The 17,060-nt window shown below is 40.9% G+C and overlaps 1 protein-coding gene across 1 annotated transcript in view; it reads left to right on the forward strand.

The window, feature by feature from the left end:
• Upp2 (uridine phosphorylase 2) overlaps positions 1-17,060 on the forward strand; it is a 211,099-nt gene that overhangs the window by 162,924 nt on the left and 31,115 nt on the right. Inside the window, exon 2 of the mRNA XM_031370313.1 lies at positions 12,565-12,629. Coding sequence (XP_031226173.1) covers positions 12,565-12,629 — 65 coding nt within the window. The remainder of the gene's footprint in view (positions 1-12,564; positions 12,630-17,060) is intronic.

Below are 17,060 nucleotides of genomic sequence, written 5' to 3' on the forward strand. Positions count from 1 at the left end.
GCTGTCTTATTTTTCCCCATTTTCTTGATGAAATTGGTGACATAATCAGAAAGGGCAGGACAGGACAGCTGTTTATGAAGAGAGGGCTCTGTAGGGCACTGCATAATTAACTGGAATAAGGCATGGATAATAATCACCAAGAGTGTGGCTGCGATTTGGCACAGCTAGGTTAATCACAGCTAGAAAATGAGTGAAGGTGGACAGTCCAGGTAATCTCCTCACCTTGTAGCAACAAGGCAAATAGAATACGCTAGATAAGACACTAACATGACAGACTGAAGCAACCTCGTAGGTATCTACTGCAAATGCCAGAAGACTTCCAGAAAGAGGGCAAGCTAAGGTGCCTCTGTATGAGCTGAAGGGAGAGTCAGAATGAGAAGATGGAGACTTCATCCCACAGACAAAAATTGAAGGGAATCTTTGGAGATCCACAAAGGAAGCCAGGCAACACTGGATAACAGCAAAAACAAAGTCATGGGGCACAGAGCAACAAGCTAAATGCATCCCCAGTCGCTCAGTTCCTGAAGGGGAAGGGGGCTAATTAGCTCAGAAGCTAATTCCAGTAGGTAAGGCAGATGAGAGTCAGGCAGTCCTGCCTTCTGGACAAGCCCACAGACTTCTTTGGCCTCAAATCCAGTTGTGGGCTTTGGGGTTAGAGCAAAGCTTCTGGTGGACAGATTAGCTACAGAGAGAAATCCGTTTTGACACAGTAGGTAACCTGGAGAACCCTTGCTGGGCTCCATAATAAGAGAGAGTCTGTGGTAAAACTTGAGCAACTCCAGAGGCCGGGTGATCCATAAGTTGGAGAGCCTTGTCCTGCTGTATCCCCCAAGTGAGGGAAGACTTGGAGAGGCAATGTAGAGACCCAGGGGTATTGGATAGTGATAAGCTCAAGGGTGGCCGGAGGCTGGATCAGTCTGGGAAGTGCATGAGAAGAGATAACTCCACTCTTGGTGTCTGAGAATAGCTCTCCTAAGTTTAGAATAAACCTGGATTTTGGTAACTCTGAGGCCAGGGGGTAGATCAATTTTTTAGTTTATCTGCCTTTCCGTACTCTTTTTTTTTTTTTTTTATAGGAAGGGGTATTTTTTTTTATTTATTTACATGTAAATTTCTCCATTCCCAGTTTCCCCTTCAAAAAACAAAGAAACAAACAAAAACAACCAAAACAAACCCCTGTTGCCTCCCACTTCCCCATGCCTGCCACCCCGCCCTCTCCCACTTTCTGGCCCTGGCATTCCCCTACACTGGGGCACAGAACTTTCACAGGGCCGAGCTCCTCTCCTCCTATTGATGATTGAATTTGCAATCCTCTACTATACACATGTTGCCTGAACAATCAGACCCCTCCATGTGCAGTCTTTGGTTGGTGGTTGAGACCCTGGGAGCTCTGAGGGTACTAGTTAGTTCATATTGTTGTTCGTCCTAAGGGGCTGCAAACCCCTCAGCTCCATTGGTCCTTTCTCCAACTCCTTCACTGGGGACCCTGTACTCAGTTCGATGGATGGCTGTGAGCCTCTACATCTGTGTTAGTCAGGTGCTGTCAGACTTTCCGTACTCTTAAGCCCAAAGACTCCAATGTTCTAGAGATACCTATATTGGTATCGCCTCAGGCAGATAATAATACCCATAAGGTCTGGACAGTAGGAAGGTAGGTCCTCTCGCTGTGCTGATCTTAGTAATACTCAGGCTGCCCACATCCCCAACATACCAGGAGACACCTGTCAGCTAACCATTGGCCATCCCATCCAGAATGGCCTCGACAGTATTGGGAGGGTGGGAGAGTCTGTCCAGACACAGATGGCAAAGATAACTGTGGCCAGATGAGGCTCCTGATAACATGAAGGGGGAAATCTCCAGCTGGGATGACAGCCATGGCAGACACAGACAGACTCCTCCATAATCAAAACCAAAGGAAAGACATGGCTCCCAGGTTCAGCTGAATCCCCGACTCCATGAGCATCTCCAACTCCTTAGGAGCCTCCAACTCCTAATGATTCAGAGAAACCGCTCTGATACTTCATTTTCTCCCCTACAAATTTAGGAGGAATTTTATGGTTTTTGGGATTTTACTGTTCGAATTCATTTATCTAATGTGTTTGCATACTTCCTAACATGTTTCAGGCTACATGTTTTCTTTTCCTTTGCTTCTTTTTTTTTTGTCTTTCTGTCCCTGTGTTTTGTCTTTGCCTCTGATACATTTAGTAGTATTATGATTTTATCTTACTGGCTTTGAAAAATTTACATTTTCATTTTGCTCCTGACATTCACAAATTCTGTTTTTGAACTTTTTCAGTATTATAAAATCTTCCCTTTCTCTTTATTTCTTCCCCTTTGTTCTTCCCCTCCAAATAGTATTCTACAATTCCATTCTTCTTTTCTCTTTATTATTTTTATTATTATTTATTTATCTTTATTATTTCTTTTATTATTATTATTTATCTTTATTATTTCTCTTTATCTCTTGTTTCTCCTTTTTAAAATTTCCTCCTCTTTTCTCATTTCTGTATCTCATGCATTTACTGTTTCCAAATTTACCCTAAATAAACCTCTCTCTGTAGAGAGATAGATAGATAGATAGATAGATAGATAGATAGATAGATAGACACATAGATAGATACGTAGATAGATGATAGATAGATAGACAGCCATAGCCAAGGCTGGCCTTGAACCTGTGACTTTTTATGGTTCTACTACTCAAGTGTTGGGATTAAAGCCTATGCTGTTACACCTAGCATCATATTATTTTTTAATGCATCTCATGCAGATGAAAAATAGATTTTTTGTTATTATGTCACAGGGTCTTTCTCTGTTGTCTAGTCTTTGCCATCCTGGTATTCACTGAGGAGATTAGGGTGGCCTCAAACTCATAGATTCATTTGCCTCTGCCTCCTGAGTACTAGGACTAAGTGTGTGTGCCACCATACCCAGCCCAAAGGTAGTATTTAAAAAATCAGCCTGTGTAATTGGATAAATTACTAAAACACATTGACAGAAAATGCTTGAAAATACAGAACAAAATACATGCCCAACAAGAGATTAGTGTCCAACATATACCAAGAATTATGAATGAGTAGGACAAAGCTGAAAAGTCAAAAGACAAACAGACTGAGTGGGTAAATCATGGCAGAAGGAGATCAGCTACATACCAGACATTCATAAAAATATTAAACCCAGGGCTGGAGAGATGGTTCAGCAGTTAAGAGCATTGACTGTTCTTCCATAGGTCCTGAGTTCAATTCCCAGCAACCACATCTGTAACAGGATCTGATGCCCTCTTCTGGCGTGTCTGAAGAGAGTGACAGTGTATGCACATACAGAGTACGTTAAATAAGTAAATAAATAAACAAGTACATAAATAAGTAAATTAATCTTAAAAAAATGTAACCTTAGTAATAGTTGAGGAAATATAGAATATATACTATACAATAGTCACATTGGCAAGACAATTATGTAGCTTATAATACCAGATTTAGTGGCAAAAATATGGGAGAATAGAAAATCATGCATGACTGACAGAAATGTAACTTGGTAAATCATTGTATAGGGTAGTTTCATAATATCTAATTCAAACTGATTACATATCAACCAATGACCAAGTGTACTAGCGAAATTCATGTAAACACACAAAGATGTATATATATTCATGTATTTATGTGTAAATATGCATGTTTGCAGGAAAACCTCAATGCAACACAAAAGAGAAAATTATAGAACATATGTATACACATACACATGTGTGTGTGCATGTGCACACACACACACACACACACACACACACACACACACAGCATCTCTAGCTCAAGAATGTGAAGTCTGAGGTGCTCCAAAGTTTGTAATTTTTTGACCATTGATATGTCAGTCCACAGATGATACATTGTATATCTGACTTCTGATGGTTCAGTGTATACATGTTTTGGTTCATATGTAAATTACTTAAAATGTTGAATAAAGGTACTTTCAGGCTAGGTGATATGAAACATCAATCAACTTTGTGTTTGTGCTTGGGTCTTATACCTATGATATCTCATTATCTAAAAATTCAAACTCTGAAACATTTCTCCTACCTAGACTTTAGGATAAAAGGTTCTTAATGTGTTGTATTTTATAAATGTACACATAGTATATAGGAGGGCCTATAATGTTGTATGAGGTGTTATAGTTAATATATAATATGTACACAGATATCTTAAACCTTCTTGTGAAATTATAAGTAAATACTAACAAATAATTTTCAATCCCCTCTCAAATGGTTGACAACAAAGTTTCTCCCTTTGATAGATACCTACTGAGTATCTATCTAAGTATATTTTCAATATCGAATGCATGCATAGGAGCACCAGTAAGTACAGAAGGGACAGAAAATAAAAAGCAAACCAAGGCGAAGTGCTAAAAGTCAGCAGTGAAAATCAGGATATAACTAGACAAACCACTGACAGAAACAGAGACCCAACCATGGTTGTGTAACAAAGGGCTCTACCTCCTTAGGAAAGAATTAATGTTTAGCCAACACATTCCGGTCACTAGTGGTGAGAGAACGCCATAAAACACGCTATTCTCAAAAGCAAATTAGAATCAATTGGCTTTGGAATGTCATAACCCCACAGTGTTAGTTGCACTGAGCAGTAACAACACAAATCTAAGTTGTATGTTTGAGGTTACTGCAGCCTTGGGTCCTAGGAAAATTGGTCTCCTCTCCTTGATGAGTGTGGTTAACTGGCTTACAGACTCACAGGTCCCCCCCAAGCCCAAGGTTGACTGCCCAGTACACTGAATGTTCCTGTATGCATCGCTGAAAAACAAACACAGGCTCGGGTCACTGGAAAGGTGAGGACAGTCAGCAAGCTGGTGAGAGGGCACAGAAACAGCCTCTGGCAGTGTGTTTCTAACTCACCTTCCTGGGTCCCGCTGAGGAGAACAGAACAAGCTGCAGGTGGTGTGTTGAACCAGGTCTGGCTTTTGACAGAAAATCTTAGGGAAGTTGTGCTCTTGTCATGACCCAAACATCAGGTGCTTAAATTTTAAAGTGAAGGTCGAGTTAAAATCTGGCAATATGCTGATTTGGAACTCAGCTCTCCAAACAGGTCTTCCTTTTATTGGGATGGTTTGCTCCTCGGTGCCTACAGAACACAAATCCACCATAGCCCAGCCATGGCTTGTTTTTCTGTAAATGAGTTGAATAAATTCTTATGACTTCCAGGATAAAAGTTTGCAAAGGTTAACCCAAAATTCAGATCCTACTTTACCTTGAAGATCCTGAGCAAATTCCTGTCTCTTGCAGGGTCCTTGGCTTCTTGCCCTTGACAAATTGTACAGGTTTTACTGGTTAAGTGGGTGGGGCTTCTGGGAGTTTGCATTACTATAGGAATGCTGATCTCCATCCCCTTGTTCAGCACGCTGAGCTTTAACTTCCTAACTGAAAGCTAGGGAAGTAATAACAATCATTTTGCTGGGTTGTTACAAGGCATAAATGTGGTGTGGCACAGAAACTCCCCAGCCCTGGTTCAGCCCGAGGGTGGGAGGGTGGGGGTGGGATCTGATGCAGGCACCGACGTTACACATTCTTCTTGCTATTTCATCTTCTCTCCCCTCGTCCTTCAGATTTCCATTCTAGATTGAATGTGGTTATTATTTTTGAAAGCGGTTATTTTGAGCTTAGTGAAAAGCTTTAAAATTTGATTCCCTACTGCTATTGATTTAAAATACCATGCTTGTTTCGGGAAGATTAACTTTTTCATTTTTCTTTTCTTTTCTTTCTTTCTTTTTTGAATCTTGTCTGATATCCTGTGCCTCATACTTCCTTTCTCAGAAAGTGAGAACAGAGCAATTCTGAAACTGAACACCCAGAGTACTCGCAAGCCCAGCATTACCAGAAGCCCAGCATGTCTAGCCTTAAACAACTCTCTTGACCACGCCGTATGGGGCTATGGTGTCACTGGCTTCTGACTTGTCTATTGACTTTCTGTGGTACTGCGTTTGCATTAAAGTCATCCATTAGAGCATAGGAATTTTAAAAATATATATTTATCTTTATAGTCTATGCATGAGTGTTTGCCTGAGTGTGCCTGGGGTTGCGTCAGATCCTCTGGACCTGTAATTAAGTCTGTGAGCTACCATGTGGAGTCTGGGTACTGAATCTGGGTCTTCTTCAAAGGCAACAAGTGTTCTTAACTGCTGAGCCATCTCTCCAGCCCTGAGCACAGGATACAAGTTTGGCCACACTCTATACTCATATTCCCAGTAAGAAAAGCCAGGGTGTAAATAACACTATTTTCATTTGGATGCTGCTGGAGGAACAAGCTTTTCCTCTCACTTCTCAGCTCCAAGAGTAATAGACGGTATTTTTCATTACTCTAACCACAATATCTGATATAAACAACTCAAGAAAGGAAGTATTTATTCTGCTCAGTTTCCATGAATCATGGTAGGAAAAGCCAAGACACCAGCTCCATTCATGATGGTGAGAGCATGTTGCAGAGGGGGCTCAGAATGGTCCATGAAGCACAAAGCAGATCTACAAGGGAGTGGGGTGGGCAGGCCATACAACTATATAGCCTACAAAGAAAGGTCCATCTGAACAATGTTTCTCCCAGCTAGGCCTCCCCTACTGAACATTTCATATCACCACTTCCTACAGAAAGCAGCACCAGTCGGAGACCAACCATTTAAAACATGAGCCTGAGAAGCACAGTTTAGATTCAAAACAGAATATCCCTCCCCTAGTCTCCAAAGGCTCATGGTCATCCATAATATAAAAAGCACTTAAACATAGCTTTAGGATCCCTGCCCTAAATTTAGCAGTTTCAAGGCTGTTTAAATGTCAAAGTTCAATTTCTCTTCAAAAAAATTGAAAAGCTCAAGGCCAACTCTATGTCTGTGAGCCTACATAAAATAGAAAAAGAGAAGGTGTATTTTTCTAATATATAATGCCATGGAGTAAACATTCCTATTCTAAAATGAAGGAACAGGAGAATAGCAAGGAAAGGTTGAACCAATACAAGACCAAGACCTAGAAAGGAAAACATTAAATCCTGTAGCTTCGGGCTGGTGAAATGGCTCAGTGGTTAAGAGTACTGACTGCTCTTCCGAAGGTCCTGAGTTCAAATCCCAGCAAACACATGGTGGTTCACAACCACCTGTCATGAAATCTGACCCTCTCTGGTGTGTCTGAAAGACAGCAACAGTGTACTTATCTATAATAATAGATAAATCTTTAAAAAAAAAAAAAAGAAAATCCTGTAGGTTCCCTGTCTATCATTCTGAGAATGTGATGATGTCGTGTGAGCTCTCACAGGCTTGAATGGCTCAATAGTCTTGCTGCTTGCAGTCTGCATGGCCTGTCTCCACTCACTCTCTGGAGATTGCTAACTAGAAACTAGAAAGAACTCAGAATGGTAGAGGAAATTCACGGGGCAGGGAAGAGTCAAAAGGGACCTCACCTTCTAGTTTGAAAGAGAGCAAACAGGAGAAGCACAGGACTTCCTGTTTTACTCCAAGGGATGAACTTCCAGGGAGAGGGAGCAACATATGTCCAAGTAGGTAAAGCTCAGCCTGGGAGTCCAAGTTCTAAAAGTCTAAGAATCACATCGTCAGAATTATTAACAATACAAGCCCTTTGTCAGCCCAAAATTTCCCTATTTATTTCTTTAGTATCACAGTGATCACAATGCCTGACCAAAATAGCTAATGGGACAAAGATTTGTATGGGCTCATGGTTTCAAACAGTTTCCGTGTCATGTTGGAAAAGAATCATTGGTGGACTCCTTCCACCTGGCTCTGGAGGGGCTTCAATGCAAAGAGACGCTTTCTACTGAGCTCAGCCACGTTTAGCGCATTCAGGAAACACACCACTGTCCATCAAAGCAGTGATTCTCAACCCTGGGTTGTGACCCCTTTAGGGGTCAAAATACCCAAAGTGGAAGTTTCTGGTTGTGTCATGTGATGCAGACTCATGTGATGTTTTGCTGAGGCAAGACCCTGGGAGGGCACGTGATGTTTGGAGAGATTATAAGTAGGACCCAACAAACAGGGATAGAGCACTTGCATAGCTAGCCTTGCAATGCTTTGTTGAGAGAATGGCAGAGAACTCCTGGCATCCTGATTGGTCCTGGACATTGCTGCTAACTGGTGCCAATTTGGTGGAGGCCTGGTGGTCTCTGCTGAATTATGCAACCACTGCTCATTTGTGTTTGGCATCCTGATACTACTGAACTGGACTGCTGGTATTCTGATAAATACAGATTGGAATCTCCCCAAAGAACTGCTTCTAAACAGGTCCACATCCCCTTGTCCCATTTACCATCTTTTCTCCCCTATCTTTGGACTGGAAGTGGGGTGGAAATATTTGAGAACTCTGGTTAAAAGTAGTCTTAAAAAACAACCTAAACCTACATGACCCTCCCACAGGGGTCACATATCAGATATCCTGCATATCAGATATTTACATTACAGTTCATAAGAATAACAAAATTGCAGTTATGAAGTAGCAATGAAGATAACTTTTTAGTTGGGAGTCACTACAACGTAAGGAACTATATTAAAGGGTTGTAGCCTGAGGAAGGTTGAGAACCACTGCAATAAGGTTAGCCAGCCTCAGTGTCTCTCAGAACCCATAAAATATATGTTTGAAAATGTTTGACTTACCACCTGACAAAAGAACCAAAGAATGGTAAAAGGCTCTTCTTCCTTATTGCCAACGTGCCACGGAGATTACTTCACACCCGTACCACTCCGTGGGGTCACCTTGAAGAGGAGTCGTGGACAGAGGGAGGCCAGATATGCTGAGGATTTCTCTTAAAGAAAGTGAGCAGCAGGAAGTTTATAGCCACTGCTCCCTGCTCTGGCTCCCAAGATGGTGGGAAAGAGTAAGAAAGCCTAGATGGGTAATGGAAAGTAAGGCATCTTTGGGAGGCTTTGCACACAGCACTGATAAAACGTATTATTAAAGGAGCTAGGTGCCTATTCATTAAGTGTGACTGTTACAAGTGCATTACAGTCAGTGAAATGCCTTATTTGGGCATTCAATTTTGAAATTTGATTTTCAAAAGAGGCCACTAGTGTCGTTCTGTTGCAGATATTTGGCCATGAAAATCGTGTAGTACTATTAGGGCTTTTGGAGTTTCTGAAGCAAAATAATGTCTAACATTTCACTGGAATTCATCTACAATAAAAAGGAGAGAGCTGGGGACGGATTAGGAAAGGAAGGCCAAAAGATTAAGACAGCTGACCGCTTGACACAAGAGCAGCTGCTGATACAGTCATATGTGCTTTGACATCAGGAAGACAAGCTTGAGGAAAGTGGAAACATAGGTCTTCTCTGTCCATAGACATCACAGATAAGAGAATTATGAACTGTCTTACTTGTGCCTTTATCTGCAGCACTTTCTAGACTTCTTGGGCACAGTTAATGTTACTGAATGAAGGCAAAATTATAAATATACTATGCAGCACCAGAGTAGATAGACTAAGAAGTTTTTAGAGCTCCTGTAAGGTAGTCACAGGCCAGTAGGGGAATCTGGTTTGAAAGGGGAAGTTCCCATGCTTGGTCCATGCCTGCCCTTAACCACTCATCCTGAAGAAGGAAAACAGGACAGGGATGTGGTACTTCACATGAGGGGCACGTGTACTAGCTCATGCTTGCCTGTTGAGGATGCTGTTCCTAGATCAGAGATAACTTGCTGAAGGCTACCATCTCCCTGCACTACCTGGCAGGGCACCTGAAGGAGAAGCATCCTGAGGATTGTGTCTCAGCGCAGATAAAATATATTACTCAAAGAGTTAAGGTGGGCCATGACCATGTGTGAGTATTGAAAGTGTTTTGACATTTGATTTTTAAAATGCCGGCACGCTGAAGGAAAAAATAAAGGCCATTAGAGTTGTTTTGTTGCAAATACTTAGAAATAAAAAACATTTAGCACTAAGATTAAATTAACATTGAGCTTGAAAAGCAAACCCCTCTTCAGAGCCACAGAAGACTGCTGTAGGAAGTGGGTAGGCAGGATTTTAACTCCGAAGGTCTGAGTTTCTTGGAATCAGGAGAAACTGTAGCCATAGAGGAGAGCCCTAAAGTCATCAAGTTGAACATCAGGGGCTTGGAGGCAAAACTAAGCCAGAGAGAAAACAGTCTAGGGTGGAGGGTCCTCAGCAGCTGGCACGCTGGAAGAAGGCTGGGAGACTCGCTTCCCTGCAGCTCGACACCATAGCGCAAGAATCTGGTGGAACTAAGGCAGGATCTTCCTGATCCATGCTATAAGGAATCATAAGGCTTTTCTGGAATGCAGCCCATGTTTGCAAACACCCACAGGCTGGACCCGTGTTGACCTTTGGCATGCTCTCCCAAAACAAAACTTTCCCCCGTTCCTGTTAAGCCTTCTGGTAACAGCTCACTGTAAGAGTATGAATTAGTCTTTAGAAGACTGAAATCAGGAAAGAATGATTTCAGATTCCTCACAAGACATCACCTGATACTCGCCTTTCATAGACCCTCCAAGTCTATTCTAAAGTTCCCTTGCATCACGACTACTGGTCTTAATGCCCAGAGCAGGGAAAAGTTGTTCTATGGAGTACATACACTTTAGCTTGTTCTCTATGACATTATTAGTGACTGGGACCATTGGTTGACAGAATCTGTATTGGAGACAGACATGTTAGTTACCCTAACTTGCTCAACGAGATAATTAATTACATAATAACTAATCAGCTAACATTTTCAACCTGTCAGGAGCAGCCAAAATGCCAGATGCAATTGGGTGGTCTTCCTCTTTATCTTCTAAAGGTAAATGGAGAGTTATGGCATATACACAGCCAACTAAAGGGCTGGTAACAGCTAACATCAATGCTGTCCATGACTGTTGGGAAAGAGCATCAGGTAGACCACCTTGCAGTGCCCAGAGCCTTGAGGGGTACATCTAATTATAAGCTACAGGCAGGAGCCAAGGTCCCAAGTTTGAAGACAACTCTCATGCCCAGAGTTATTTTGCCTTGTACTTATCATTACCTTTTCTAAGGTAACTTTCATAATGGTTCTTGTATAATTTGGGTAAGATTATAAGTACTGGACGGGTAGTGTCATGGTAGCCTACCTTGGTTATTCCCCAACATGCATATGCCTTCCCATTACGAAAACTTTGCCTGCTGACTACAATGAACCAAAAGAAGCCAAAAACATGCTTTTCAGCAGAAAGTGAGGTGACCTACACCTGAAGTTAAGATCCAGGGGGGGTTTGCTCCTTGGCTGTAATGCACCTTCTTAAACAGAAATCCACACACTTCAGGAAGTCTGCTACTATTTGATACTTGAGAGTATTTTAACTTCGGATTTGCTTAAAATCCATGATGCCAGTGTTCTCAGCCTGGTCTACAGAGTGAGTTCCAGGACAGCCAGGGCTACATAGAGAAACCCTGTCTTGGAAAAAAAAAAAAAAAAAAGTCAATGTTCTCAAAGCTCTGCTCCGTATGGGAATGTCAGCAGATTCCCGTAGGAACAATGAGAAAAAGGATCATGATGAAGTAGATTTCCTCACTCCTGAATGAAATACACTGAAAAACACAGTGAATCCATAATATTTCTCCCCATTTCCTCCCTCCCTGCCTTTCTTCCTCCCTCCTTCCCTCCCTTCCTTTTTCCTACCTCTTTTCTCTCCTTCCCTCTGTATTTCTGAGGCAGGGATTGCTTTATTTGCATATATGTCATGAAACTCTGTAAACCAGACTGCCCTCAAACTTCCAGCAACTCTCCTGTCCTGACTCCTAAGTGCTAGTATAACAGCCCTGCACAACTCCATGGGCAACTAATTAATAGATTTCTTTATTCAAAAACACCATATTTTCTGAAGATATTAAGCTATAACTCTATTCTACCTGCACCGACACCCAGAGACATGGTTTAGTGGATGGCAGAGTCAACCTAGTACTTAGTTAAATGAAGAGGCCTCAGAAAACCAGCTTTGCTTAGACACCAGCTTCTGTGTGAGCTCAGGTGGGCAAAGTTCAGACAAAGGAACCTTTCTGAGGCCCCAACTTTGGATGTTCTCCTAACTAGTAATCACAAAGAACAAAAACAAATTGGCAAGTCCCGAGGCAGGATGGGAAAACGAAACATTTGAGAACTGAAAGTTCTCATGAGTACGGGGCACATTTTTGATGAGATTAGCATAGAAGCTGAAAGCCGGCTTGCATTCATGTACCGTTGTCTCAAAGCAAATAAGGCTGGGTGTCATACCTGCCCTATGTCGGGACCAAGGTCACATGTTGTGGACAGGTGGTGGGATCAAAGTTAACAAGCTAACCAACCTGGTCAAAGAGAAAGGATGCCACACCTTCCAAGGGAGCCTATCTTCTTGGGGAATGATTCTCTAAAAGCTGGGCTGAGTATAAAAGGCAATCCAATGATAGTGTTTTGACATTGTCAGAGGAGTTCAAAATACTTAGAGAAGGTTTTAGAGAAAATTTCAGAAGGAAACATAAGTTTGAAGGGAAGATGGTATTCTGACTTGAAGCTGCATCACTGTGATTAGCTGTGTAATTTAAAAGTAGGCCCTTTTTCCTGCTATCTGCCCATTGCAGAGTATGGCTTCCATTTTGCCTGCTTCTAATAGATCCATGAGGCCTGACAAGAATGCATATGAGAGGTGAGTAATTTTAATCTTCATCGCTTCACTCAGATGAGTGTCCCTTGGATTTTATTTTAAATTTATGTATTCCAATACTGTTCATAATACAAATCCATGGGGGGAAACAAAAGAGCACTGAAAAATTTTCATTCTTTGCTTCTTAAGGAGTTGGCAAGTTGGTTCATATAAGAACACAGAGCAGAGGCTGGGAGATAAACATGCTTGCTGAGCAAGCCTGACCACCTGAGTTCACTCCCCAGGACCCAGAGAAAGGTGGAAGAAGGGAACGGACTCTACAAAATTGTCCTCTGACCTCCACATGTGCATCCTAGCATATCCACCTCCACACAATTTCATAAGAGAGCATGATTAAAAAAAAAACAGAGAGTAATAATAAAGAAAAAAGGGGGAAAAGACAAAGAAAGTAGGTCAAAAGAACTTAAAAAAAAACATGAGAATTTTAACCAAGCCACAGGAGCAGACAAATTCAAAGTACAGCTTGGAATTCACTGTGGAGTTCAATGTTTAATTTCAGGACCATAGGCTGTACCTGAGAAATAATGAAAGGGCCCCGTGGTGCCTACGGCACTTTAACTGTGTTGAGTGTGTCGTGGGGTAATTTCATATGCTTTGTGATGGACGGACTTGACATAGAACTGACTTCTGAAATACCATGGATGTTATTCATCTCAAAGGTAGGCATAAATCTGCCCAAGCTGCCTGCAAATTAAACTCTAATTTCTGCCTCCGGTTAACAGAACATAATAGAGCATTAGTCTTCATGAGGCTTAAGGAATTTTTATAAATTCCCTCTGATTCACTGAGAATTGTGGGAAATGTCTTGCCATGACATCAGCCTACGGTCAGTGTTCCACTCCGAGGCTCAAATAGACCCCTCCAGCCACCTCCATTCCTTTAGGGAAGCCAAGGAAAGATGGAGAAATACACAAATGAAGCCAAAGGAAAAATGAAACACCTCCCAGCTAGCACTTTTCTTTGGAGACAAATATTTAGAGCACCAGTTAGGGAAAAGAATAAAAATGGGCTTTTAAGAAAAAGGCATGAAGAAGTGGCTCAGCATTTAAGAGTACTGACTGCTCTTTCAGAAGTCTTGAGTTCAATTCCCAGCAACCAGAAGGTGGCTCACAACCATCTGTAGTGGGATCCAATGCCCTCTTCTGGTGTGTCTGAAGAGAGCTACAGTGTACTCATAATACAACAAATAAATAACTCTTAAAAAAAAAGATTAGCTGAGGAAATAGTATGTGTGAGTCTATTTAGTGGGAGATGGTAATTTTTAGAAAGAGAAAAGTGTTGAAGAGCTAGGTTCATACTTGTTTGAACTTGACATGAAGGCTCAGGCAAGCCTTTCCTCAAAGATTTTTAAGATGCTAATTTATTTGTTTTTAGTTGAAAGTGATAATTGACCTGTACTTATGAGGCACGATGTGTGGTGGGGGTTTGTTTAGTTAGTTGGTTAGTTTATAGTGTTTGGGACTGAACCCAAGACTTCATGCATACTAGATATATCACTGATCTATATCCTCAGCCCATGGAGAGGTTTCAAACTATGTATGTATTGTAGAAAATTCTATTGATCTAGCTGATATATTCACTACCTCAACAATATCTCATTGTTTGGTAGTAAGAATATTCAAAATCTATTTGAATGCAAGTTGGAAGTATGTATGTCTTCCATGTGGTTACCAAACAAGGCAGTATAGATCATTCACTAAGGTAAAGATCCTCCAGTGGAACTGTTCCCTTTGACCAGCTCTTCCCCATACCTTCTTGGTCCCTAGCCTTTGATATCCACCACTCTTCTCTCTGTTTCAGAGAGAGCAACAGTTTTTAGAGTCTATACAAAGGAGAGGTGGCACAGTGTTTGTCTTTCAGGGACGCTGTTATCCTTAGTATACGTCAAGTTCCATCCACGTCACAAATAATGGAACATTCTTCTTTCTAAAAGCTGAGAGGTGCCGGGCGGTGGTGGCGCATGCCTTTAATCCCAGCACTTGGGAGGCAGAGGCAGGCAGATTTCTGAGTTTGAGGCCAGCCTGGTCTACAGAGTGAGTTCCAGGACAGCCAGGGATACACAAAGAAACCCTGTCCAAACAAAACAAAACAAAACAAAACAAACATAAAAAAAAGCTGAGAGGCCAGTGAGATGGCTCAGTGGGTAAACACTTGACACTAAGCTGGGGGATCTGAGTTGGCTCCCTAGGAGCCACAAGCTGTCCTCTGATTTTCACACATGTGCTATCATGCTGTAATAAAGTCTAAATAGTATTCCATTTTGAATATATATTAATAAAAAAATTATAATATATACAAATATGTAAGTAAATATATTTCACTATTATAAATATTGCTATAGTCTCAAGTTAAAATCTCAAGTTTTTAAAAAAGATTTATTTATTTTTATGTCTGAGTGCCCTATCTGAATGTACACCTGCATGCCAGAAGAGGGCATCAGACCACATTACAGATGGTTGTGAACTACCATGTGATTGCTGGGAATTGAACTCAGGACCTCTGGAAGAGCAGCCAGCACCTTTAATCAGTGTGCCATCTCTCCAGCCTACCCATCTCAATTATTTTGAATACATAACAAAAAGTGAAATTTCTATACAATATGATAGTTCTATTTTAGTTCCCCCCATATTTTATCAAACAATTTGTATTAGTTTATACTTGTACCAGTAGATTTCTCTTGTCTCTAGTCCTCATCTATTATCACTGGCCTTTGATAATACTAATTTTAGCAGGTTTGAAGAGATACCACATTGTGTTTTTAATTTTCATTTCCTTAAGGTTGAACAATTTGAAATATACTTGTGGGATGTTTGGATCTTTGAGAACACCTATCTTAATCTTTAGGCTGTACTCAACCAACTTCTACTTTCTTCCTATTAAGTTATTTAGCTTGTATAATAGACTCCTATCAGGTGTATAGTTTGCAAATACTTTCTCACAGCTCATGGATTGTCTCTTTACCATATGGGTTTAGTTTGGTACAATCTCATTTGTTCGTTCGTTTGTTTGTTTGTTTGTCTGTCTTTTCTTGTGGAATCTGACCCGAGTGACCACTTTCCAAACAAATATGGTGGAATTTGCCCCTGTGGTCTTCTGTGACACAGCTTCAGGTCTTACATGTGCAGCTGCTGTCTATTCTGAGTTGACATTTGGACATAGTCCAAGACCAGGTTCAATTTCTTTCTTTGGCTGGTGAGGATCAAATTTTCTAGACACCATTTATTGCAAAGCTTCATTGTATGTTTCTGGCAGCTTTGTCAAATACCAGATGTCCATTTATAACAGGGTCTATTTCTGGATCGTCTAACTTATTTCTTTTGCTCATGTTTCAGTGCCACAGTGTTTTGATTTCAATCATGTGTGGGTTTTTGTTTGTTTGTTTGCTTGCTTATTTGCTTTTAGGCAGTATTCCACCGTTTGGCATAGGCTGGCTTAAAGCCTTCTATATATCCTAAACTGGCCTTGAATTTAGGATTATTTTGTCTCAGCTTCACTAATTAGCAATCAGACATAACATAAATCTAAAGAATACCCCCAAAGCACATTAACAGATTATTGTATCAACTAAAATACAAGAGAATGTAACTAATGACTGTACTGATTTGAGATTTTCATCTTGAACACAGAAAAGATGGACATCAGTAGTTCTAGAAACTTTAAGGCACAGGTGTTCTTGTCCAATTGAATCAGAAATCTAGAGAAGGGACAGAGATGCTCTTTAAAGTCCATCTAGTGATTTCACTGTGTGGCTAGAGCTTAATTCTATATTATAGGTGCACAGTGCCACATATCTTATTTGCACTCCCTACAATAGTTTTGTATTTCCACTCAAGGTCTGTGATGTCTCTAAGTTTGTTATTTTAAAGGCATAAACACACACATACACACACACACACACACACACACACACACACAACCAAACCCTAATAGAACTGATAAATTCAGTGAAGTAAGTTATAAACTCAGTGAACAAAGATGAATATTTTTATATACTAACAAGAAACTGCCTAAAAATGAACTTAATCAAACAATCCCACTTAAATAGAGTAATACTGTATCCTGAAAATCATAGGATATTGGTGAAAGAGCTTCAAGACATTCAAAGAGCTTGAAGACATAAATAGGTGACCAGATAGCTTGTGTTTGTTGACAGAGAGACTAGTGAAATGTCCATACCACCCAGCGTGGTCTGCAGATTCAATACAAACCCAATTAAGATTCTAATGCCCTCCACCACAGAAGTAGAACAACCCTAAAATCTGTGTGGAACCAGAAAAGATTTCAAATGGCTAAAGAGCCTTCTCTGGTCACTGACAGAATGGTCACCTTAGCAGTGCATTTTCATGGATCAGTGGGACAAGACTCTCTGTCAACATCAGACTCTAGCTTTAAAGTTGCCCCAGCGATTGGCAT

This window comes from Mastomys coucha, unplaced genomic scaffold (genome assembly GCF_008632895.1).
Source record: "Mastomys coucha isolate ucsf_1 unplaced genomic scaffold, UCSF_Mcou_1 pScaffold15, whole genome shotgun sequence".
In the NCBI taxonomy this organism is placed as follows: domain Eukaryota; kingdom Metazoa; phylum Chordata; class Mammalia; order Rodentia; family Muridae; genus Mastomys; species Mastomys coucha.